This window comes from Hyaena hyaena, unplaced genomic scaffold (assembly GCF_003009895.1).
Source record: "Hyaena hyaena isolate Hyena2069 unplaced genomic scaffold, ASM300989v1 scaffold_180, whole genome shotgun sequence".
In the NCBI taxonomy this organism is placed as follows: domain Eukaryota; kingdom Metazoa; phylum Chordata; class Mammalia; order Carnivora; family Hyaenidae; genus Hyaena; species Hyaena hyaena.
Genome location: NW_024080811.1, coordinates 2,134,573 through 2,157,878, shown reverse-complemented (window position 1 = coordinate 2,157,878; position 23,306 = coordinate 2,134,573). Strand labels below are relative to the sequence as shown.

Below are 23,306 nucleotides of genomic sequence, written 5' to 3'. Positions count from 1 at the left end.
GGTGAGGACCCTTATCAGCATCCCTCATTTAAAGACTTAGCTCTGAATGGCTAAGACCCTCACCCAGGGTCACTCATAGGAGAGGTAAAGCTGGGGTGTCTAGATCGGCCTGCCCCAAAGCCCATGCCCCTTTTACTGCACATTTGACACTTCTCTAGACAGAAGCTGCTGACAGCAGAGACGTGCAAACAGATGTAGACTAATAGAGTGCAAAATATGCTTATGAGTTCCATGGGGACATGAAGTGATACGGTGGCCTTCATCCAGCATGGCTTCCTGGAGAGCCCAGTAATCCTCCCACATGGCCAGAAAAGGAGCTGCTGTGTTTGCCTTCGGGAGAGTTACTTTCTCCTTGGGCAGGTTTTCCTGGGCCCCACAAATCTTCTCAGGCTGGTGTAGAGGGAACCTTTTGAGGCTTGGGCTGAGTTTTCATAAAGGGATTAAATGGAATAATATGAATTATTGTGTATGCGCGCACACACACACACACACACAAATATACTTCATTCAAGGTGAGGCCGATGGCCACAGGGGTGGGGAGGGCACTGTTTTCATGTAGAAATTGTCAGAAGTTCAGGCAGAATTTCCCAGTTCCCAAGTGTGCTCTGGAGCCCAAGACCGTTGTTCCTGCCTGTGTATCCCATATCCATCTCCCAAAACAGACTCTAAGCTTTTGGGAGTAAAAGGTACCTGAACAACACTTTGTCCTCATTTTGGGGGTACCCCAACCCCCCGGAAGCCCACCCATGCTCCACTGTCAGGCAGGGAGAGCATAGCCAGCGGCAGGAAGAAGGCTGCTCTTGGCCGAGTCCCCACGTCCGCCCAGGAAGTGTCCCAAAACTCAGAGAGACAAGTGGGGCCCAGGACTTGGTAGGTCGTGCTGACATGCCCGTCTCCCACTTCTCACGCCCATCTCTGACCCCACAAGGTAGAACAATTGGTAACAACAGTAGTTATACTTATGTAGTGCCTTCTTTAACCCACACACTGTTCTGAATGCTTCCCTATATTCATGGAGTCCTCACAATAAATTAAAGAGGTTGGTGCTATTATTGTCTCCATTTTGTAGGAAACTGAGGCACAGAGATTAGTTTGTCTAAGATCACAGAGCTGGTTAATTAGGACAACTGCCCCCAGAAAGCTTTTTGGTATCAGAGTTCTTACCTAGACTGACTAGGGGTCTTTTATATGCCTAGGAGAAAGGAGTGTGTATGAGGATTTGTGGGAAGGGGTTGGGGAGCCCCCAAGCCAGGGGAAGACTCAGAAGAGAGAGAGGAAGGAGGTTTGGCTTTTTGCGTGTGTGCATGTGTGTGTGTATGTGAGAGAGAGACAGAGAGACAGAGACAGAGACACAGAGAGGGGAGAGGGAGAGAAATGGAGGGAGACTGACTGAGGACTCACCAGGAGCCTTTTCTGTGTGATAGAAACCCCTGAAATCTGGGGGGACTCTATGACACGTAAAGAAAGAGCCTTCCTTATTGGAATAAATCCCAGAAGCCCAAAGTTCAGATGGGAAGGAGTAACCTGCCTACTGCTTCCAGCACATATGAAGCCCTGAGCTCCCCTTTTCTGGGATTTTCTCTCCTGGTCCTATCTTCACCACCTCCCTGGCCCTGACATTATTCCAAACACAGCCTGGACAAAAGGTGCTTTTCTTGACTGTTCTCAGTGCAGCAGCACTTTCAGCAGATTCCACTCAAATATAAGGTAGAACACAAAGGGAATGAGGGAAATTTACTGCTCAGAAACAGTTTGGCGTTGAAGGCAGAGATTCTCAGCCTGGCTTGGCTAACACATCCGGCCACCTCTGTGTCTCTGCCCAGCACCTTGACCACTCGTCTCCCCTTCTAGTTGCTTTGGGCCCCTATCCCTCCAGCACGGGGGTTTGGTCAGAGGGGCTGACTCACACCTCTTCCACCACCACAAGGAGTGGCCCACCCCTGGGGTGACGTCTCCCTCACTCTTCTGCTCCTACAGAGACTTGACTTTCAGTGGGTAAAAGAATAGTAGTGTAGGGCCACCTGGGTAGCTCAGTCGCTTGAGTGTCCAGCTTTGGTTCAGGTCATGATCTCACATCTCGTGAATTCAAGCCCCGTATCAGGTTTACATCTGTCTGTGCAGAGCCTGCTTCAGATTCTCTGTCCTCTCTCTCTGGCCCTCCCCCACTCACATGTGTGCACACACTCTGTCTCCTTCTTTCTCTCTCTCAAAAATAAATAAACATTAAAAAGAAAATAGTACTCTAATCACAAGTGGCCAAGGTGTCTGTGACCATGTGGCAGGAATCCAACCTCCAGCCACAATGGGGGTATTTCTGTTTTAGGACGTGTGGAGGATCAATGACAGCAATCAGGAAAGAGATAAAAAGAGAGAAATATCAAGCTGCTGCCCTTTTTATAGGGACAGACATAATTCTGAGTCTGAAGTTGCCAGGTTAGCTGTGGCTGGTATCCATCCGAGGCAGCCACAAGCAATCATATGCAAATATCTCGCTGGAGCCCCATTCCTTGCTCCATTAGCAGCTCTGGCTGCAGCCCTTGATGGAAACACACTGCACGCTTAGTCTCTCTTTTGGGTTGAACCTTTGACTCAGGTTGGGGGTTGAGTAGTAGGTGGAGGGTGACATCATAGTGTGAAAGGACACTTTGGGGCTGTGCTCATGGTGCAGTGATTAGGCTTGGGGTTAGGCAGCCCTGCGTGTCATCCGAGCCCTGCTGTTTCTTGGCCATGTGACCACGGCACGTTATAGGCACTGATACTCTGAACATCAGTCTCCTCCTCTGCAGGATAGGGCAGGAAGAATACTTACTTAGGGCTGTGAAAAGCAGATGAAACCGTGAGGAAAGCGCTTAGTGCCGTGTCTGGCACAGGACATGTGTTCAGTAATTGGGAACAGCTATTATTGTTGTTACTGCTATTATTATGATTATTATCGCACTTCTATCAACAAAGAAAGGCCTGGGGATTCTCTAGCTGGAGAGTGGAAGGGTGATGAGTCACATTTGTCAATTCTCTGCGGAGTTGTAATATTTAGAGAGGGTGATGACATGCTGCTCTCTAGCCCCTCCGAGAGCAAGGCCACAAGAAAAATAAATCAACCCTGCGGTGTGACAGGCTGGGCCTGGATCTACGGAAGGGGAAGAGACTAATAGGTGGGGAGAGTTTGGCCTGGGCAGGAAGGGGTGACAACAGGCCCCTGCTGCTCTCTGTGGCCTCACCCTTTCCCGGCTCCCAGCAGAACACTTGCTTCTGGAGATCACCGGGAGGCTGTTGGGTGCTTTGGTGCTGGCTATGCATTGAGGCAGGCCAGAGGCCAAGGAGCCTTTGGAGACCCCCTCTCTGGAGCCCCCAGCCTCGCTCATCTGACGTGTTAGTGATGGATGGAGATGTATTAACCGCTCTGGCTGGACAGGTCACTTGGGGCTGGAGCCCATTGCTGGGGTGTCAGACCTGTGGCTTGAGAGCCCTCACCATCCTCTCCCCGCAGATGCCTGCCTCTCTTGCAGGCGGCAGAGGGGGGCTGTGCCGTCCTGGGACAAAGGCCTCCAGCCCGTGCCAACAGAGGCAGCTCTGGGCTGGGGGCTCCCAGTGCTCTGCCTTGGAGGAGGGGCAGGAAGATTGGAGGGAAGGGTGAGACCTAGAAGCTCTAGCAGAGGAAGGCACATCCCCGCAGGTCACAGTGAGTGTACAGATGCTGCCAGAGCCCAGGTGCCACCAGATTACCCTTGCCAAGAGGTCACCGTTGTGAAGCAAGATGAAAGGTCCATGTTGAGCAGCCTGGGTCACACCCCACTCTGCCACTTAATAGCTATGGGAACTTGGGTAAGTCACCTAACCCGAGCCTCCGTTTCCTCGTCTATAACGGGAATAGTGGTGTCCCCTCACTCATCCATTCAGGGGATGTTTTCCTCTGCTTCCATGGGACCACCAGCTGCATTCACAGACACTTAGCTATGAGGCTGGGATTGCAATGGGAATTAAGAGGGACCCTTCTCTGATTTTGTCAAGCTCACTTTCCATCCAGGAAGACATGCACTACACAGTGGATTAATTAGTAAACTGGGAGTGTATCACCTGAGGAATAGGGGTAGGGCTTTGCACTCTTGAAGGGTATATATATTATAAAACTTACTGCTCAATTATTCTGTCATGATAGAAGCCACAAAGGAACAGAGCTCGTAAGATGGGGGCCTAGGACTCACTCCTTGCGGGGGTGGCCCTGGCCAGGCCCCCCACCCAGGAGGTAGCTGTAGACTGTTCATCCTATGGAGGTGAAGCAGGCTACCAGACACAAGTCAAGGTCAGGTAACCAATACCTTATATGTTTCAGGGGTCAGGGCACACCTGCAGGATTCTGAAGGGCACTGAAGGATTCTCCACTTCCATAAGGGTCGCCATTGAATGAGGACAGCTCCATGCCTGCATGACCTGTCCTTACGCTGGAGCCCTTAGGTTTTAAAGGTTGTAGATGGTGGGAGGGCCAGAGAGCATTCCGGACTGTAATCTTTACCAGCTCCTCCACGGGGCGCTGGTCCTCAGCTGAGGTAACATGTTCCTCACCTGGCCTGTCTGGACCTTGGGAGGGGTTCTGGATGGAGTGTGGGGGTCTTGGCTAATTGGCTTGAATCACAGCCTCATCCTCACAGGCCTGGTCAGAATAGCTGCTAGCCCAGGGGTGAAAATGAGGTGACGCCCATCCCTGCACAGTGGGGGTGTGGCGAGGCCTGGGGAAGGCTGCCCTCTTCTCACTTCCCCTCCTCTCCTTTCTCTCCTCAGCCTCTCCTGAACCTCCCCCTTTTAAGGTTATCCTCTCCTCTCCGTCTGCTTCAAGGACTTGGCTGTGTTCCCCAGGTCACTCTGGTGTCTGGCTCAGCTGCAGCGTGGCTCTGAATTATAATGGCCTCGCGACAGCGTCCGCGATGCTCAGATACCTGTGGGTGGATTGTGCACCCTGTGGGCAGAGAGGGAAAATGTTTACCTCCAGTCGTATTCCCAGCAGCCGACCACATGAGGGATGGTTCCGTAAACACCTAGCATTCCTGTCTCCAACCTAATATTAAGAAAAGTATTCTGAGCTCTACGCCATACCGGTTATAGACAGAAGTGGCCTTTATATTATTATCTCATTCATTCCATATTGCTGTGCTGCCACTCTTTGCCAGGCGTGACTAGGAGTAGATAGAAAAGATACCACGCTTGCCCCTCGGGGACTGTGCAGGCCTCACTGGTGAGGTCGGGCTGAGCCCCGTGCTGTGAGAACAGCAGCCTCAGAACGCAGCTGGCGTCGTGGGGGAAGCCACTGGGGTTGGGTCTTTTCTTTTTAATTAACTAAGTAATTAATTATTTTACTTGTGATAAAATATACATAGTATAAAATTACCATCTTAACCATTCACATTGTTGTGCAAATCACCACCGCCTTCTATCTCTGGAACTTGTTTTCATCTCACAAGACCGAAACTCCATACCTGTTAAACAACAGCTCCTCACACCTCCCTCACCTGGCCTCTGACAAACACCATTCTACCTTCTGCCTGTGAATTTGGCTCCTCTAGGGTCCTTATTTAAGTGGGATCATTCAGTATCTGTTCTTTTGTGACCAGTTTATGTCGCTCAGCATGATGTATTCAAGGTTCAGGTATGTTGTAGCATGTATCAGATTTTCCGTTCTTTAAAAAAAATTTTTTTTTAATATTTATTTTCTTTTTGAGAGAGAAACAGAGTGCAAGCAAGGGAGGCTCAGAGAGAGAGGGAGACACAGAATGAGAAGCAGGCTCCTGGCTCCGAGCTGTCAGCACAGAGCCTGATGTGGGGCTCAAGCTCATGAACTGCCAGGTCATGACCTGAGCTGAAGTCAGACGCTTAACTGACTGAGCCACCCACGTGCCCCAGATTTTCTGTCCTTTTTGAGGCTAAATGATATTCCACTGCATGTATGTGCCACATTTTGTTTATCCATCCATTTGTTGTTGGACACTTGGGTTGCTTCAACCTTTTGGCGGTTGTGAATGATGCTGTTATGGTGTGCAAATACCTACTTGAGTCCCTGCTTTCAGTTCTTTTGGGTGAGTATCTAGAAGTGAAATTATTATATCATATGGCATGTAATCCGATTTTTAATTTTTTTTAGAGAGAGAGAGAGAGAGAGAGAGAGAATCTTAAGCAGGCTCCACACCCAGCTTGGAGCCTGATAAGGGGCTCTATCTCACAACTGTGAGATCATGACCTGACCCAAAATCAAGAGCTGGATGCTTAACCATCAAAGCCACCCAGGTGCTCTCTATTTTTAATTTTTTAAGGAAGCCCATACTATTTCCTGTAGAGGTTTACCCTCTGACCTTTCCACCAGCAGTGTATAAGGGCTCTAGTCTCTTCACTTTCTTGCGTGGAGTTAGGTCTTCACAACAGACCTAAGTTAGTCCTTGGACACAGAATGGGGATCAGTGGGCAATGGAGCCAGGGGCCAGCAAGGACTTATTATTTTAGCTCTTTGGACTCAAAACTGGGGGCCCTGGGGTAGGTAGGAAGGGAGAGAAGTTAGGGTGAAGAAGCACTGTTGAACGTGTCAGGCTGTGTCTGAAGTTCTGATTCTTGTAAGAAATCAGAATAAGAAAGGTATCAGAGAAATCATGAAGATGGAAGGGTTAGAATCAGATCCTAGAAGAACAGAATTTGTTTTCAACCTCTTTTATTATATAAAGGATGTATGTTCTTTGTGGACAAATTAGGAATCAACAGTATAAGAAGACAATGGAAAACACCATATTCTCATCACTGAGTGGTCACTGACTACTACTTGGTCTTGGTGTGTCCCCTCCCCTTCTTGGGCCTCTCCTTTGAGACCCATTTCCCCAGCTTTCACAAGGCTTTGTGAACAGAGTCCGTTGTTAGGCAGAAATAACATCAAGGGGTCAGGGGATGGAATGGGGTCTGCAGGGGACCCCAAGGCTGGCAACATGGATTCCAAGACATAGATCAACCACAGACCCTCTGGTGCCGATCCTGACAGGCCAGTCGCCGGGCCCTTCCAGTTTCTGAAGGAAAGTGTCCATTTCTGTGAGAGTGGAGAGGGCATGGCTGTCCCTGGGTGGATTGCCCTGTTGGTAGAGTCTGTGCAGATGTCCAATATTCAGCATCCTCTCATTGGCCTTTCCCCTTTTGCCTCTCCCAGCCTGTCCCGCAGGGCATGGTCCACATGCCCTTCTCGAATTGTTTTTGCACCGCCCCTTGGAAAATGCCAGAATGCCTCCATTCTCAGCCAGATGTTGACACGACCACACCACACTGACCGTGCGGCTCACCTAATGCTTGCGAGTGACCCATCGCTCCTCCTTTAACTTACAAGGGGCATGGATTCGAGAGGCTCCCCAGGTTATATAGCTTGGAGCAAATGGGAGGCGTGCCACAGCGGGTAGACCCCCGGCCTGTAGCTGGGTCTTCGCAGGCTACACTGCTCGGGCCCCCAGGGCACTTCTGCTCTGCTTCCCTAAGACCCTTAGCACCTGCTAGACCCAGCGTCTTGGGGGTTGGGCTGAGATCTACCCATCCTCCTTTCCTTACTTGGTAGACAGTTTGCCTCTAGCATCTCTTGAGTCCCCTCTGCACGCAGGGCCCCGGACTGCAGATCAGAGCAGCAGGTTGTTAGCGTGGCCTCCCACCCAGACCACTGCGAGAACTCGGCATCTGGGCGTCCCACACGCTGCTGGGTGTGCTTCTGCTCAGGAGTGGGATCAGACTCCAACATCTTCATCAGGTCATGGCTCCTGTTGGTGCAAGAGGGAGCGGGAGTGAGGAAATGTGCTTAGCCAAAAATATGTGTGGAAGAGCTGAGCCGGCCTCCAACAGAACGCTGAAGGGCCTATTGAGGTAATTGGGCTGAAGTGGCTGCCTGCTCTTGCCTCTGGAGTAGGAGACAGGCAACCGCGAGTGACGGATGGCAGGCAATTAGGGAGGAGCGTGCTGCCAGAGCCGGCGACCCTGTTTCCGCGCACCCACCGCAAGGGCCTGATCGCCTTGCCCAGACAAGCGCTCAAGTGGGAGCTGATCAATGAACCAGGACCGGGCTGTATGTCTGCGCCCGGCGGGGCTGTAAAACGGCCTTTAGGATCACCAAGGAGCACATCAGGAAACCTTGGCCAGTAGAACGGTCTGTGGTTGGGCCGACCTCAAAAACAGAGGAGCTTCCAGAGTGACAGCTGCTGAGTAGAATCCTCCCCCGAGGCAGCAGAGGAGGGTGACTTTGCCTTTGACAGGAGGTGGGGGGAACGTGGAGGAGGCAGAATTTCCATAAATGTTCAGAGTTGGGACCTCGGAGACCCCGTCCTAAACCTCTGCACAAGGGAGGGGCCTGCTCCGAGCCGCTCCTCTCCAGCAGGTGGCTCACCACCCACTCGTCAGCCCGCAGCCTGCCCCCTCTGACGCCTCAGCAGCTCTCGAAAGCCCCAGGAGGGGCCATGAAGAGTAGGTCCCCGCAGGCTGGAGGGAGGCGCTTGCTTTCTCAGCCCCCTGCAGGCCCCTCACGCTGACATTGTCGACGTTTCTGGTGCCTCCTGGCATGAACCGGGAAGCTGCTCATGGCCTCTGCATCCATCCTACCATTTATCCCGTGGATGTAGTTGGGGTGTCTGCTGGTGCCAGGCTCTGGGCTCCATGGGCTTCTGTCTCAGGTAACCTGCTTGGGACCCCAAGAGGCCCCATGGGGTCGAAGGAAGAGCTACTGGAGTTACTGGTCTTGCCTCTTGCTTGCTTTGAAACTATGCATATTCTCTTCCATTCAACAGATGTGTATTAGGCACCATTATGGGTTGAATTGTGTCCCTCTTCAGGATATGTTGAAGTCCTAACCCCTGGTCCCTGTGAATGTGGCCTTATTTGGATAGAGGGCTTTTGCAGATGAAATCAGGTTAGGATGCTAGCATAGGGTAGGCCCCTAATCCAATATAAGCAGTGTCCTTATGAGAAGAGAAAACTGCCATGTAAAGACACAGATACACAAGGACAACACCGTGTGAGCACAGAGGCAGAGACTGGAGTGACAGAGCTCCCGAGTCCCAGAATGCCGAGGATGGGCAGCTGCCGCCAGCAAGTAGGAAGAGGCAAGGAAGGGTCCTACCCAGGGTCTCAGAGGTAGGACAGCCCAGGTGATGGCTGGATTTCCGACCTCTAGCCTCCAGAACTGAGAAAACACATTTCTGTTGTTCCAAGGCACGCGGCTTGTAGTACTTTGCTGTGGCAGGAGGCTAACAGAGGCAGCTGCTGCGGGCCAGGCATTGCGCAGGGTGTGCGTATGTGGGGGGGTTAGGGGATAGGGCAGAGGGCGAGGAGGATGTGACCCGTCCTCAGTCAGCCTGTCATCCAGTTGTGAATTTTATTGAACATTCGCTTTGTGTGCCAGACAGTGTGCTGGTAGCTGAGATGTAGCAGTGAATGGACAAGGCCAAAATCCCTCCCTCAAGGACTTTGCATTCTAGCGAGGACAGAGACGCATGGGAGCATAATAACAAAAACACCTGCAATAATAAATAGTGAGATGTCCAGTGGAGAAAAATACAGCAGGGAAGGGAGACAGACATGGGAGGGGTTATAGATTCACAGAGGGTGATGAAGGTCTCCTTGAGGTGACATTTAAACTAGTGCAGTGGCTCTCAACCATGGCTGCGTATTAGAATCGCCGGGGAAGCTTAAAATAAAACGGAACAGAATCCATCAGTAGCAGAGCCCCACCTGAGGCTAATTAAGCCAGAGTCTCTGGGACTGGGGCTCAGGGACCACTCCTATGAAAGCTCCTGGTGTTTCTAACAGACACCGAGTCTAAGTTATTTTTTTATATTTTTATTTCTGAGAGAGAGAGAGAGAAAGACAGCGTGAGCAGGGGAGGGGCAGAGAGAGAGGGAGACACAGAATCTGAAACAGGCTCTAGGCTCTGAGCTGGCAGTCAGCACAGAGCCCGACGCGGGGCTCGAGCCCACGAACCACGAGATCATGACCCAAGCGAAAGTCAGACGCTTAACCGACTAAGCCACCCAGGCGCCCCTAACAGACACCCAGTCTAAGGCCCACGGGTCCTGCAGGATGTGAGCAGCTGTGGAGGACAGTGCTCTAAGGCCCTCTATGGAGAAGGAGAATGATGGCAGGCCTGCCCACGGCCAACCCTGGGTAGCTAGGTGAGCTCAGCAGGTGTGGGGGTCACAGCTGCTGAGTGTGCCTCCTCTCGATGGAGTCCTGTCCTCGCCCTCTGAGCTGCTGGTCCACACTCCTGACTCCAGGGGCAGCCCATTCTCTCCCCTCTCTTGGCCTGGTGCTCTGGGTTACCTGACCCTAGTAGTCATCCTACCTCTCCAGCTTCGGTTCAGGTTCGGGGACTTTTTTCTTCTTCTGTGGGGGTCTCATGAGCCCCCAAGGCTAGGCGTCTGCTCTGAAGCTTTGGACTCAGCATGAGCTGCTGCTGGGCATGGTATCTGCTGGCTTTGCATTTGAAAAACTGACTTGAACTGACTGAATGTGTTTCTTAACTCTGGAGCAACAGATCTTGACCCCAACATCAGTTGGCTTTGGTTTCCTCAGAGTTAAAGAATGTCCAGAACAACTGTGTGACGGCACTTTCACGTAGATGAGAGAGGTGGTTCCCTTGTTCTTGAATGGAGTGAGGCAGTTGCCCGGGAGACTGAGAGCCGGGGCAGTAGCAGGTGGGTGAGGAGGGGGCTGTACCTAGTTAGTTAGGGAGCCAAGATCAGTATCTGGAGCATGGTGGCCTCCTCTCACCTGCTCCTCTTACCCAGCATGCAGACGCCCCGCACTCCCCCTGGGCAGGGTGCTGAGCCCGTCAAATCCCAGGCAGCAAAGCCTAATGGAGACCCCAAATCCCTTGCATCTCCTGAGCCCCCACCTGCCTAGCTGTGCACTCAGGAGCAGCTTGTCTGTCGTTCCGAGTCCTACGGCCTGACGGGGCAGTGTGTCTCCTCTCCACTCCTCCTCTACCTCCTCAGCTTTCTTCTTTCCCCCCATTTGGCTCATAGCTTCTTCCACCTTCCCTTGTGTGAGCTGGCAAGCAGCTGTTGAGTGTGCCCCTCTTGATGGAGTCCTGGACTTGCCCACCCATGGTGCCCCTCTGCCCCTCTCTGCCCCACATACCATGCCAGACTGCTGAATTATGCTTTTATTTCTTTAAGATGGTTGTGGGGCCAGCAGCTTAATATCTGTTGGTTCACCTCCTGGCCAGGTTGCCGTGGGCAAGTGACTGATTGTCTCTGTGCTTCAGTTTTCTCACCTGTAAAAGGAGGATACTGACCTCATAAGGTGATCATGATATTTAAGTGAGTTAATGCACATAAAGTGCTCAGAACAGTGTCCAGCTGTTTTAAAAGGTAGGTTTTATTATTATCCAGGTATGCCAAGGCAAATAGATGAGACGGCTGCCATCGAAAGGATCATTTGTTAGTCATCCCAAGAGCAGGGAGCACAGCACACACTGTGGGGGCCATGTGGGGAAGGGGGACCCCCCATGAGGGTCAGGGGGCAGGGTGAGGGGTACTGTGGATGAGAGCCTTTATTGGGGTTTCTGCGGAAAGGAACAGGTGAGGCAGGATAAGCAGGTTTGGGATGGGCTAGTTTGAATAATTTCAACAGGCTCTGGAGTTGTAGGGACTGTCCCGGGTCACTTGTCTCTGGGGTGATTAGGGCAGAGGAGTAGTGGCCCTGGTTGGGGTGCAGGGGTCTGACCCCCACGTGAGTTTTGACTGTCTCCAGGAAAGGCTAGCCTGGGGTGGACAGGCTCCCCAGGGTCAGTAAGGCCCTGGAGATCAAGCATCGGAATAGAAAGATGAGCTTAATTTACCAACATACGTTTTCCAAATAAAATGACAAAATTTGTTTAGTTCTATGCTCTTAATTTGCAAAAGGAGGACTATCCGGCGCCTCAGAGCCTCATGGTGTAGGGGGCAGAGCACGGGTCCGGGCGAAGGAGCCCACTGTGCTGCTGTCTGCTGCACCTTCCCCGAGACTTAGCCTCCTCGTCTATGAGGAGGAGATGCCAAGCCTTGGCTTCGGGGCTGCCTGGAGGACTTGGTGAGAAGACAATTTGGAGGCTCCCAGCCCTGAGCCAGGCCACCAGGAGCATCTCAGTAGCTAAGACTTACTACGTTTTTGTGTCCATTTGGGGGAAAAAAAACCCCAACTCCAGGGGCCCTTACACATTCCAGCCCTGGGGCCTCTGGCAGTGTGTGGTGAAAGAAAAGGGAGACGTTTTTAATCTCTGGAACACAAGCCAGAGAAACGGATAGAAGACCCACAATGCGGGGACCGCCTGGTACATTTGACTACGTGCCTGGGGATGAAGCTGAAGTTGCTGGCAGGGATAAGTTGGAGGCTTCCAGAGACGCTTGCTGGCTGTGTCTTCCTCTCTCTCTCCTCCCTAGGCCGCTTTAGTCTGTCCCTTCTAGAGGACTCCCTTGGGATGGAGGGCTTGGGGTCCAAAATCTTACCTGTGGGACTGAGAGGTGAGACCTTAGCATGGCTGCCCTTTGGGCCTGAAACACTTTCCAAGCAGATGAATCAAAAGCCCCAGTTACCTTGACAGGGTTGCTCAGGAGTCAACCAGAGCAGGCTAAGAGGTGACAGAACTGAGGCAGAGGGACAGGCACCTGACTTTGGTAATTCAGGCAGGTGCACACTTCCAGGCCTCATACGCCTCTGCCCCCCCTTTCCTCCTGGGTGGGAGTGAGGGCACCGTTAGCGCACCTCCCAGCCAGCATGGAGAGGCCAGCACTCTCGACTCCCCAGTGCCAGGGCTCTTGATCTCCTCCCCAGCAGCCATTTAGAGGCCCCCTTCCTGCCCCCAGACCCTTGTTGGCCAGCAGCCCTCCTAAGGCAGAGGGTGGCCCTGGCTGTGTACCCCTGACCTTCGTCTCTCATGGGGACCTTCCCCCACCTGTCTCCCTAGCATCCTGTTTGCTGACATTGAGGGCTTCACCAGCCTGGCATCCCAGTGCACTGCCCAGGAGCTGGTCATGACCCTCAACGAACTCTTCGCCCGCTTCGACAAGCTGGCTGCGGTGAGTCTCCCTGCCTACCTACTGTCCTCAGCACCAGGGCCTGTGCCAGACCCAGGAGGGTGGCTCCATCTGGGCTGCCTCAGGGACAGTTCTGTGGCCAAGGACCCGCTGAGCCCCAGGGACAGGCACTGTGCCAGCGTGTGCCCTGCTGGGCGGAGCCCACTGCTGAGAACTGGGGAGGGGCAGAGTGGCTGTGTGGGCTGTGGCTGCGTGTCCTCACTCCTTTTACACTGTCACTGGTCATGGGAGAGGAAGCGGGTGAGCCCTGCATCCGAGGCGGGGGGTGTGGCAAGGCCTGCAGGGAACACTGCCCAGGCCCCCGAGGGGTTTCTGTTTGGGCAAATTAGGTGCCATAGAGCCATTTCCTTGATGAGGTTGGCCAGTGATAAGGGAATGAGTCTGAATCCCAACTGGCCTGCAGGCAGCTGTGTGCGCCCCCCCCCCCCCCCAGAGGCTTCCAGAAAGAGGACGCTGCACTGTTAGGACCAATTGGAAGTAGCACCTGGGGGCACGGAGTGGTGAACTGTACATTCATTCGTTAGGTCCCTGTGACGCTATCATCCTTTCCCAGCTGTTGTGGCTTTGAGTGATGCCCTGGGCCTTTCCAGAGTCATTGTAGGTCGGGCTGCTTCCGGCAGTGTCCACCAGCACGTGGACACCAGACCAGAGCATTTGCCCTCACAGGACACCAGACCAGAGCATTGACGAGAAGGCCAGCGCTGGTCAGAGGCGGCAGCAGGGCCTCCAAGGGCATTAGATGGCAGCTCTCACACCTCACTGGTTGCTTCTTCTGTCACTGAACTTGGGTGGGGTGAATGGGTGTGTGCTGGGCCCTCAGGTTTTGGATGGGCCTTAAATGAGAGTCCAGGCCACACAGACTGGTATGTGTTAGCAACCCACTTCATGGAGTAAGTTCTGGGGGCCAGGTTTGGAAAATTGGTGACGAATGACATCCCATCCCAGTCCGAATTGTGGGTCAGTCTCGACCTGTGGGGTGGCCCGCTGTGCCAGCTCCTCTGCGCAGGAGCAGCTTTGGGCAGGCGTTCAGCTCTGTGGGTATCTTGGCACTCATATGCTTGCTGGTTTAGCCAGACGCCTTTTTGGTCAAAGGCTCAGACAGGCTGGGGTCAGGTGAGCTTTGGTTAAGTCTCATTTCTGCTTCAGTAAAAGAAGGAGAATCAGCAAACTGTTCGTAGAACCTTAGGCCAAGAGTCAGTGCTCTCCCGGGCCTGGGAGTAGAATCAGGGACTGGCTCTCAACTTGGGGCCTTCCTCGCTCTGATGAGTCTGCCCTCTATGCTCTCACGTCAGACCAACTGCATTCTTCTTGGGTCTCAGCAGTGACCATAAAAGTGAGTTCCTGAGCCTGGGGAGGCTAGAATGCCTCTGTGAGGGCTGCTCAGCCTGTCCTCCACCCCCCCAGTCCTGATAAGCCTGTCCTGGGGCTGGGGCCATGCATCTGCCGGCACTGGGTCTGTGCTCACTGCCCTAAAAGGCAAGTTATTCCAGGCATGGGGTGAATCTGTTTGCTTCCCGTTCCTTTCCCTCCCACTTCTCTTTCCTACTATTTTTAATTTTTAAAATTAATTTGCTTTCCAGGAGAATCACTGTTTACGTATTAAGATCCTGGGGGATTGTTATTACTGTGTCTCTGGGCTGCCTGAAGCGAGGGCTGACCACGCTCACTGCTGCGTGGAGATGGGCATGGACATGATTGAGGCCATCTCGTAAGTGCCCATCTGCGGGGGGGACCGTCCATCTGTGGGGGTACTGTCCCACAGCCTGAGTAACTGACTGGCTGGCCTCCAGGGTGAACCAGTGGAGGCAGGGAAACGGGCCAAGCTGTCTCCCAAGGCCCCTTAGCCACGTTGGAGGGCCGACTTGCACGCCTAGGCTTTGAGCCTTCTCCTGGGCAACTTCTATCCACAGCAGCCTGGAAAGCTTTTCCCAGAGGAACATGTCCTATAGGAAGGGAGAGCTTCGCAGACTCCAGGGCAGCGGGAGATGTGGCCCCACCTCTGCAAGAGAGGAGGACCAGCTGGCCGTCATGCTGTGCCCTATGCATTGTACCCTAGTCTCTTAGGTCCCACGACCATCCAGCCAGGGGTAGAGCCCATTGGCCCCATTTCTTCCCAGATGAGAAAGGTTGGACTCACTGGGGTTAAACAGCTGCCCAGGGAATACAGTAGGGCAAGTGGATGCAAACAGGTGTCCCATCCTTCTTGGGAGCAATAGCAGAAAGGATCTTTGGCCAATTCTTGGTCACTGCTAGCCAGAGAAGGGGGCCCAGTCATGAAAAGGTATGGATAATCTAAGCTTAGGCTCAGTACTTTTGAGCTTCAGAATTAGCTTGGGCAGGGGCAAAGGAGAAGCCACAGTGGGCAAGGTCAGAGGTCAGAGTAGTTGTCCAGGAGGGTGGCGGGTCCATTCGGTTTGGCGGAGTTCCTTTCTGCAGTGTTGACTGAGTGCCCCTGCGTGCTTGGGCTAGCCAGTGCTTCCCTCCCTCGCCTAGAAGCGTGGAGTCTGTTGTGGCAGAGGCTGGGACTCCCCCTGCCGTGATACCAGGCTTGTAGAGTGGACACCACCAGGTGAGAGAGGCAAACTGAGATGGGAGGGCCCAGGAAGGAACAGTTGTTTCCACTGGCAGGACCAAGGGAGGCTTCGTGTAGGAAGTGGCCCTGGAGTTAAGACAGCAAGGTCGAATAAGATATCATCAACCTAAGCAAGGGGCCGGAGGCATTGTGGATGAAAGGCACAGCCCCAGCAGAGGTATCCCAGGCCAAGAGCGATGATGAGTGACATTGGTCTTTCCCATGTTAAGTGTCAGCCTCTTGCCAGTGAGGTGGGGAGGAGGACAAGTGTGTGCGTGGTTGTCCTGCCCTCCAGACAGCTGGCTGACTAGGTATATCCCAGGGTATCAGAAAGCATCCAGGTCCCTAAAAAGCAAGCACCATGCATCCCTACCACCCCAAGCACCTGTACCCTCTTCTGCAGACCTGCGGCTCAGACACCTACCCAGGGCAGTAGAGCTGCCATCACATTCTCCATCCTGCAGAGGGCCCACGCATCTACTGGGGGCCCCGCGCCCCAGGGCGTGGTGCATGTGCCACCATGGTGGGGACTGGTGCTGTCTTCCAGCACATGAACATCCCTGGCCCCCTGCACCTGCTCAGGCTCCTCTTCTCTCCTGAGCTTGACACATGTCCTCTCTTGGAACTCAGTTAACCACCTTTCTCCATTATCCTGCTAACATCCGAGAAGCAGCAATGTGGACAGATCCGAGTATTATATGAATAGGGTTTGAAGTGGCTGTAACGTCCCTGTCTGGCTCGGGTGGACACTAATATGCAGAACACAGCTGAACTGACTGGAGGGTAGCGAAGGGAACCTTAGAACCTTAGTTACTTCGTGGCGGAAGCAGAGGGGCCTGGGTTGTAGTGTGAGGCACTGTGCCCCCTTGTGGCCATTCCCGGAAGCAACGCCTCACTGCTTACGGCACCTGAGCACCAGCGCCCAGCTGGTGCCCATCAGGTGGAACAGTCTCAGACTCTGGACGTGGGCTGGACCAGAGAGAAATGACTCTTTGACCCCTGTACCTTCTGTCACACCCCCAACCCCCGTGCCTTCCAGCCTCGCCCCCACTCTGTGCGCCTGGCCCCCGACCCTCTCCCAGCCTTACCCCTGCTCCATCCCCAGGTTGGTCCGGGAGGTGACAGGGGTGAACGTGAACATGCGCGTGGGAATTCACAGCGGGCGAGTACACTGCGGTGTCCTTGGTCTCAGGAAGTGGCAGTTCGACGTCTGGTCTAATGACGTCACGCTGGCCAACCACATGGAAGCTGGAGGCAAGGCAGGGTGAGTGAGGGCCCAGACTTCGCTTCCCACCCCACCCCACTCAGGGTGACTGTCCCAAGGCATGGGGCGGGGGTGGCAGGATGGGGCTGGCAGAATTTTAGTAGAAGGTCCTCTCCTTAACAAACTATTTGCACCATGCCACGGCAAGTTGGAGGGAGCAGCCTCTCCACCTTTGCCCAGGCTTTACCCAGAAGATGTTTGCATAAAACAGGGCAGCTTCTTGTGTGAATGTGATGGATGGGGTAGAGTTCTAGAGGAGGGAGGAACCGTGGGTAATTTTGGGGGGTAGCCAGGATGGAAAGAATGTGAGCTGGCCAGGATGACTGGGTGGGATCGGGACAGGTGAGGAAGGTGCAGGTGGGGAGAGAGCCAGGCTGAAGGACCAGAGTGAGGACAGGCACAGGTACAGGAAACACGGTATTTCCAGAATAGAAGTAGAGCACATGACCTCTTAGGGACCAGTGGGAGAAACAGTGCCTGTGTTTAAAGAACATTCGTGTCCTCCTGACAGGCTAATGGCCTATGCTGTGATGTTGAGGATATAACTTAGACGTAGTGTGGTGTGGACAGGGGGGAAGGGACAGATGCAGTGTGTTGAGGTTGGGGTTAGCATCTGAGCCAGGGTTCGGGCCCTGGGGTCTGAACTGGGACCAAGTCAGGCTCCGTGTGGTTCTGCATGGGGTCTGGAGTTCAGAAGTCATGTTTTCTGCCTTCCTCTCCCTGCGTCCCTCCCTGCCTGCAGGCGCATCCACATCACCAAGGCCACGCTCAACTACCTGAATGGCGACTACGAGGTGGAGCCAGGCTGTGGGGGCGAGCGCAACGCCTACCTCAAGGAGCACAGCATTGAGACCTTCCTCATTCTGCGCTGCACCCAGAAGCGGGTCCGGCTGAGGGGCCGGGTGGGCTGGGCGGGCCCAGCGGGTGGGGGAGGACCCCCGGGGTTGCCAGCCTTCTTCTTCTGGGAGGAATGTTCCTTGGCAGCCGCTTCCTTCTCTTCTCACTCTTCCCTTGAGTCAAGTCGTGAATTCCTCATGCAGTCGTGGTTCCTGCATCTCAGGAAGGACATGAGAGTTACAGAGGCCTTGCAACCGCTGACAGCAAAGAGGGAATGTTTTCATTTTGCTTCTGTTGCAAAAATGCAACGGGCCTCAAATCAGTTAGCAGCTATGCAGCAGCAGGCCAGGGCATGGAAATGAAAACCCTGGAGGTCTGTCCACCACCTATTGTATCTCCAGCCGTTGGTTTCATCTCTGCCTTGTCTGTTGTATGAACCAGATGGATTAATTCCTTCTCTATCTCTCCGTCTCGATAGGTCTCTCCTTGTCCCTACGTACCTTCATTTCTCGAGAGGACCTCCATTTTTCCCTTTTTCACCTTCTAGCCCCTTAATTCCCGCTTGCTTTGTCCCAACCCACACTTGCCCAAATATAAAACTGAATTATTAGCAGACTTCAGTGTTCCATTTTTAATAGTGTCATGTTCCACGTTCTTAATTTTTAAAGTGAACGAGGAGAACATTTTCTATTTCTCCCTAGATTAAAATGCCTTTTACTGATAAATCTTTCCATTGGATTGACCTGTTGGTCAGAGCCTTTGATAGAGAAATCTTCCCTTTTTCTTTCTTAAGAAGTTAGACTAGGGGTGCCTGGGTGGCTCAGTCACTCAAGTGTCTGACTCTTGATTTTGGCTCAGGTCATGATCTCATGAGTCGTGGGATAGAGCCCCACCTCAGGCTCTGCGCTAATAGTGTGCAGACTGTTTAGGATTTTGCTTGCTCTCTCTGCCCCTCCACTGCTCACACACACGCTCTCCCTCTCAAAAAAATAAATCAACATTAAAAAAAAAAAGACATTAGGGGCACCTGAATGGCTCGGTTGGTTGAGTGTCCAACTTTAGCTCAGGTCATGATCTCATTGTTCATGAGTTTGAACCCTGCGTCAAACCAGAGAAAGCCTTGGGTGACAGCAGAGGTAGATTTTTAAAGGGAGGCAGGGCTCCTTGGGACAGGTGTCCACCCTGACAGGGACATCACTGGCACCTCATCTGCCGCAAAAGCGCGGCCCTGGAGACAGCTTCTGGCTGCAGGCCCCTTCCAGGGAGCTGTGTCTGGCCCCCCACAGACCATGAAGACGGATAGGAGGATTTAGACACTCTGGGGAGAGCTTGATGGTTTATTTAACACATTTTTGAACATTTGCTTGCTAATGTTTAGCTACAGTTCAAGTGAACTCCAGGCCCTCCTCCCACACCCTTCCCCCTGCTGGGTTGATGAGGTCTTCAGCCCCACCTTTCTGTCCCATGTAGGTGGAGGGCTCTCACCTTCTACCCTGGGGTCTATGAGTGTGCTCTTCCAGCTTCTTGACAAGCAGTCTAGGAAGGATGAAATGGAGACAGAGGGTGACACCCCGCCCGCATCCAGAGCAATGGTCAGCTGAAGCAGGCTGTGTCCCCTCCCCTGTGTCCCTGCTGACAGGCTCCCTTCCCAGGCTCAGAGAGGGAGTTGATGGGAAGACTGCCTCAGGTCTCCCCAGGGCCTCTCCAGCCCTGCACCTTGAACCCATAGGATGGATGGACAGAGATCATGGTTGGCGCTGGGGAGCCAGCTGAGGCCCAACTTGTGTATTTGTACAATGTATGTTGGCCTCTGTGTCTCAAGCTCTAGTGACCCAAACCTTTAGAAGCTGCCTTCTGGGCAGCAGGGCCTGTCCTACTGCACCCTCTGGGAGAACATGGCTGTTTTGGATGAGCTGAGTGGAGATTAGAATCCTGGGTTTCCTCTCCGTCCTTCACCCTGGGCTTCTCAGACCCAGGCTCTGCCCACCCCTGAGAAGTCTATGCCAATGGCAGTTGGAAAGGCCTCTCTGCTTTCTCACAAGAACAGCCTCCGACCTAGGCCATCCAGGGCTGGGTTGGGGAATGGAGGGATTTAAGATGCTTTCTCCAGTGAGCTCTCGGATGTGGGCAGATGTCCAGGCTCCAGGCTACGCACAGAAGAGAGGGGCCTACCTGGCCAGGCACCTGGGAGCAATGAGAAACTCCTGCCTCGGGCTCACCTATTAGGCTCTACCCATAGACTGATGTATCTGTTTTGCTCTCCCAGAAAGAAGAAAAAGCCATGATCGCCAAGATGAATCGCCAGAGAACCAACTCCATTGGGCACAACCCGCCCCACTGGGGGGCTGAGCGTCCCTTCTACAACCACCTAGGGGGCAACCAAGTGTCCAAGGAGATGAAGCGGATGGTGAGTAGCAGGAGGGCAGTACTCTCCAGGGCGGGGCCTTCCTTGAGTGTGAGGCTGAGGCCGGGTGCCTTGTGTTGCCTGGAGAGCCGCAGAGACCACTTAGGACTAGGAGCCATTGCTCCTGACTTTGGGCCCCGGACTCCCTCCATGAGTCCCACAGGCTGGAAGCAGCCCCTGAGTCCAGCTGGAGCCTCCAGCAGCCCCAGTCTGGTGGGCACCAATGTATCGGGCACCCTTCCTGGGCAGCTGAAACACATCCTTTAGCAGTTGCTCAGAGACCAGCTCAGTACTTCTCGGGAGAGATGGTGGTCCTCTCCACCCGCTGTGCTGAGAAGTGCCGCTGCTCACTGCAGGTCCCCAGTGGGGCACACAGGCTGGGTGAGCAGAAGCCACGGTGGGGGGGCACATGGGACCCTGCCTGCCTTGAGGGACAGACACCCCCCATACTGTCCCTAAACATACAGGCTAATTCAGGCTAATTCAGGGTGCGCTGCCCGGTTTCTGTCAGTGATGACAAAGAATTCAGAGGGTGGGAGGAAGAGAGAGAGGGATGACGGAAATCAGGGTCTGGCAGCAGTGTTTTCCTTCTTTTTATCAAAGAGCTTGGCTTCTGCGTCCAAGCATACTCCTCAGCTCACGGGCAGCCTGGTTCCCAGGTGGGAGTTGCCCACAGTGGGAGAGGGATGAGTGAGGCAGGAGGGTGCAGAGGCCGTGTGTGTGTGTGTGTGTGTGTGTGTGTGTGTGTGTGGTGTGAGAGACAGCGCGCGCGCCAGGGCACGGGAATAAGGTGGGGCACGCTGATACTAGGATCCCCAATTTGGGGTCTGTAGGTTAGACCTGTAGGTTTTAGCTATAGCAGCAGGGACTAGAGATAAACTCCATGAGAAGCCAGCTGACTGAGCCAGGGACAGTTTGGGGACCCAGCCACTCTGCTGCTTGCTAAATGGCAAATAACAGATGACAGAGGTTCAAGGAAAAGGTATAAGATCAAAAAATGAATTGAGTCATGACTTCTCTTTTAACTTTTGACAGTAAAGAAGCAACTTGCAGGACACGAAGGTTATGAGGGAACAGAGTGGGAGGGACCCAGCCTTCCCCCAAGGATTTGAACTTGGACTTCCACAGGCCTGGCCGGTGTTGCCCAGGCCACTGGTCACATTCCGTCTCCCTGGGGGGCCCTCCCCAAAGCAAAGAGCAGTTGGTAGACCCTCTCTGTTCTCACCCTAGCCCTTTAATCTCCTGTGGACTCTTTATCCACGTGACTGAGTCCAGAGACCGTGTGAGTGGAGAGGGGGACCACTGCGAGCAGGGTGCAAAGAGGGAGGCTCTCATCCATGTGGGAGAGAAGAGGAGCAGGGAGCGGGAAGACAGGAGGGAGAGGACAGAGCTGAGCAGAAGAGTAGGGGGCGAGGAGAGGAAGAAGAGCCACAACCAGGCAGGAAAGGTGACTGGTGGGCTTTCTCTCTTTAAAATAGTTGGAAATCTTTTTCCTTTGGAGGTATTTAGTGTAAGCAGAGTCTTTAGTTATTTCAGAGTCCCAAAGGAGACAGTCGGAGCATAAGCTTAATGCATAGTTAGGCCCAGGAGCCTTGGAAGCACTAGCGGAAGGGCTGCACCTGGGGAAAGGGCCATCTCGGGGGAGACCGGCCGCAGGGCTCCTCCGTGGCGTCAGCCGCCTCGCCAGCACGGGGGGGGGGGGATGGTGTGTGGAGGAACAGGGTTGGGGACACCGCTGCGTCAGGCTTTGAGAGAAGAGACTCCCATCCCTCATCCTGGCTGGGCAGAAGGACACTTCCAGCCCCCAGCCTGCCCAGTCCCAGTGTCCAGGCTGCTGAGGGGGTGGTTCCGGCAGCTGCCAGGCACATCGCTGACTTTTGGTGTTAAACTTGCCTGAAACCTTTGGGAAAGATGCTCCATAGAAGAGCTGCTGCCCGGACTTCCACCGATGATGGGGAGGGGGATTAGATTAAGCCGTGTCTGAGGACACTAAGAGAGGTACTAACCTGTAGGCAGCGCTCTTATTTCGTTACATCTTGTTCTGGCTTTTACTCAGCTTTTAAACGAAGTGACGAGCTGCTGAGGTGTGTGCTTAAGCACAAGTGTCATGAAGTCCCTGAGGGTACTTACTAATGAGGACGTTGACTGGAAGAGACATGCAGGGGCATCTGCTCGCTAACCGGGGCGGCTCTGCGTTCTGTGGGGGCAACAGGCTGAGCCCGAGCACTCAAGGAAGGCAAGCAGCTTGGCAGGGTGTGCGTGCGCACCTCACCTGAACCTTGCGCCTGCTTTCGGGGCCAAGGGACAGGAATTGGGCACCACGCAGAGCCCCCGGAGGTGAGCTCCTCCCCAGAAGTGCTATGGCAGAACCCACGTGAGGGTCCTCCAAGCCAGGCTGAGGACCGTTGTTCTAGAACTAGTAAGCAGGTCGGGAGGCCTGAACCCGCCTGTGGGACTGTGTTCTTAACGACTATTTGCTGTGGTTTACTTGCCAGCACCCTAACCCAGTGCTGAGCTCTCCATACCAACATGGCATCCCCTGCGCCCGGTCCCCAGCCAACCCCAGTAAATGACTGAAGGAGCGTAGGGGAGAGTCAGAAGCAGGTTTGTTAAAAACGTGTCGGGTATTTCTGAGCTTCAGACAGCAGCACACGCACACCACAGCCTGGCTGTCCTCGTCCTGGGGTGCAGTCCTTGCCGGCCCCATGGTGGAGCTCGGAGCCGGCGCCTCACCGGACTCTGCGGAGAGCTGGCCTGTCCAGGCCCTGTGCTGCCCACTCAGGCTCGTGCTCCGAGGGGTTCCGGGAGGCACCCGGCTTGGGCCTGCTCCCGGGCGGAGCACCCGCTTGACTCACACCAACTCCTCCAGCCGGACGCTGGGACGGTGAAGCGGGCCGGGTCTTACAGCCTGGACAGAGGGCCCGATGCATCTCAGAGGACAAGAAGAAGGTCTGGCCTGTCCGGGCAGACAACTGCCAGGTGTCCTGGGAGGAGCTCATGGTCCACAGATGGGCCCTTGGATGTGCCACTAGAGGCTGGCGAGGCCCCGGGGCCCCTCCCCTCGGGGGTCGAACAGAGACAGAGCACAGGGTGTGGTGTGGACCCCACATCTGCTTCAGCGCCTCGCAGCTCTGGCTCATGAATGCCCTGCATTTTCCAACG

At 54.0% G+C, this 23,306-nt stretch overlaps 1 protein-coding gene across 2 annotated transcripts in view; it reads left to right on the top strand.

Annotated features, from left to right (window-relative positions):
- ADCY5 (adenylate cyclase 5) overlaps positions 1-23,306 on the top strand; it is a 144,528-nt gene that overhangs the window by 90,688 nt on the left and 30,534 nt on the right. Inside the window, exons 4-8 of one of the 2 annotated variants that reach the window (XM_039240625.1) lie at positions 12,938-13,049; positions 14,648-14,775; positions 16,832-16,903; positions 17,646-17,787; positions 20,007-20,147. In XM_039240625.1, the coding sequence (XP_039096556.1) occupies positions 12,938-13,049; positions 14,648-14,775; positions 16,832-16,903; positions 17,646-17,787; positions 20,007-20,147 (595 nt within the window). Of the gene's footprint in view, positions 1-12,937; positions 13,050-14,647; positions 14,776-16,744; positions 16,904-17,645; positions 17,788-20,006; positions 20,148-23,306 lie in introns of both variants that reach the window. The other variant, XM_039240624.1, reaches the window with a different exon arrangement.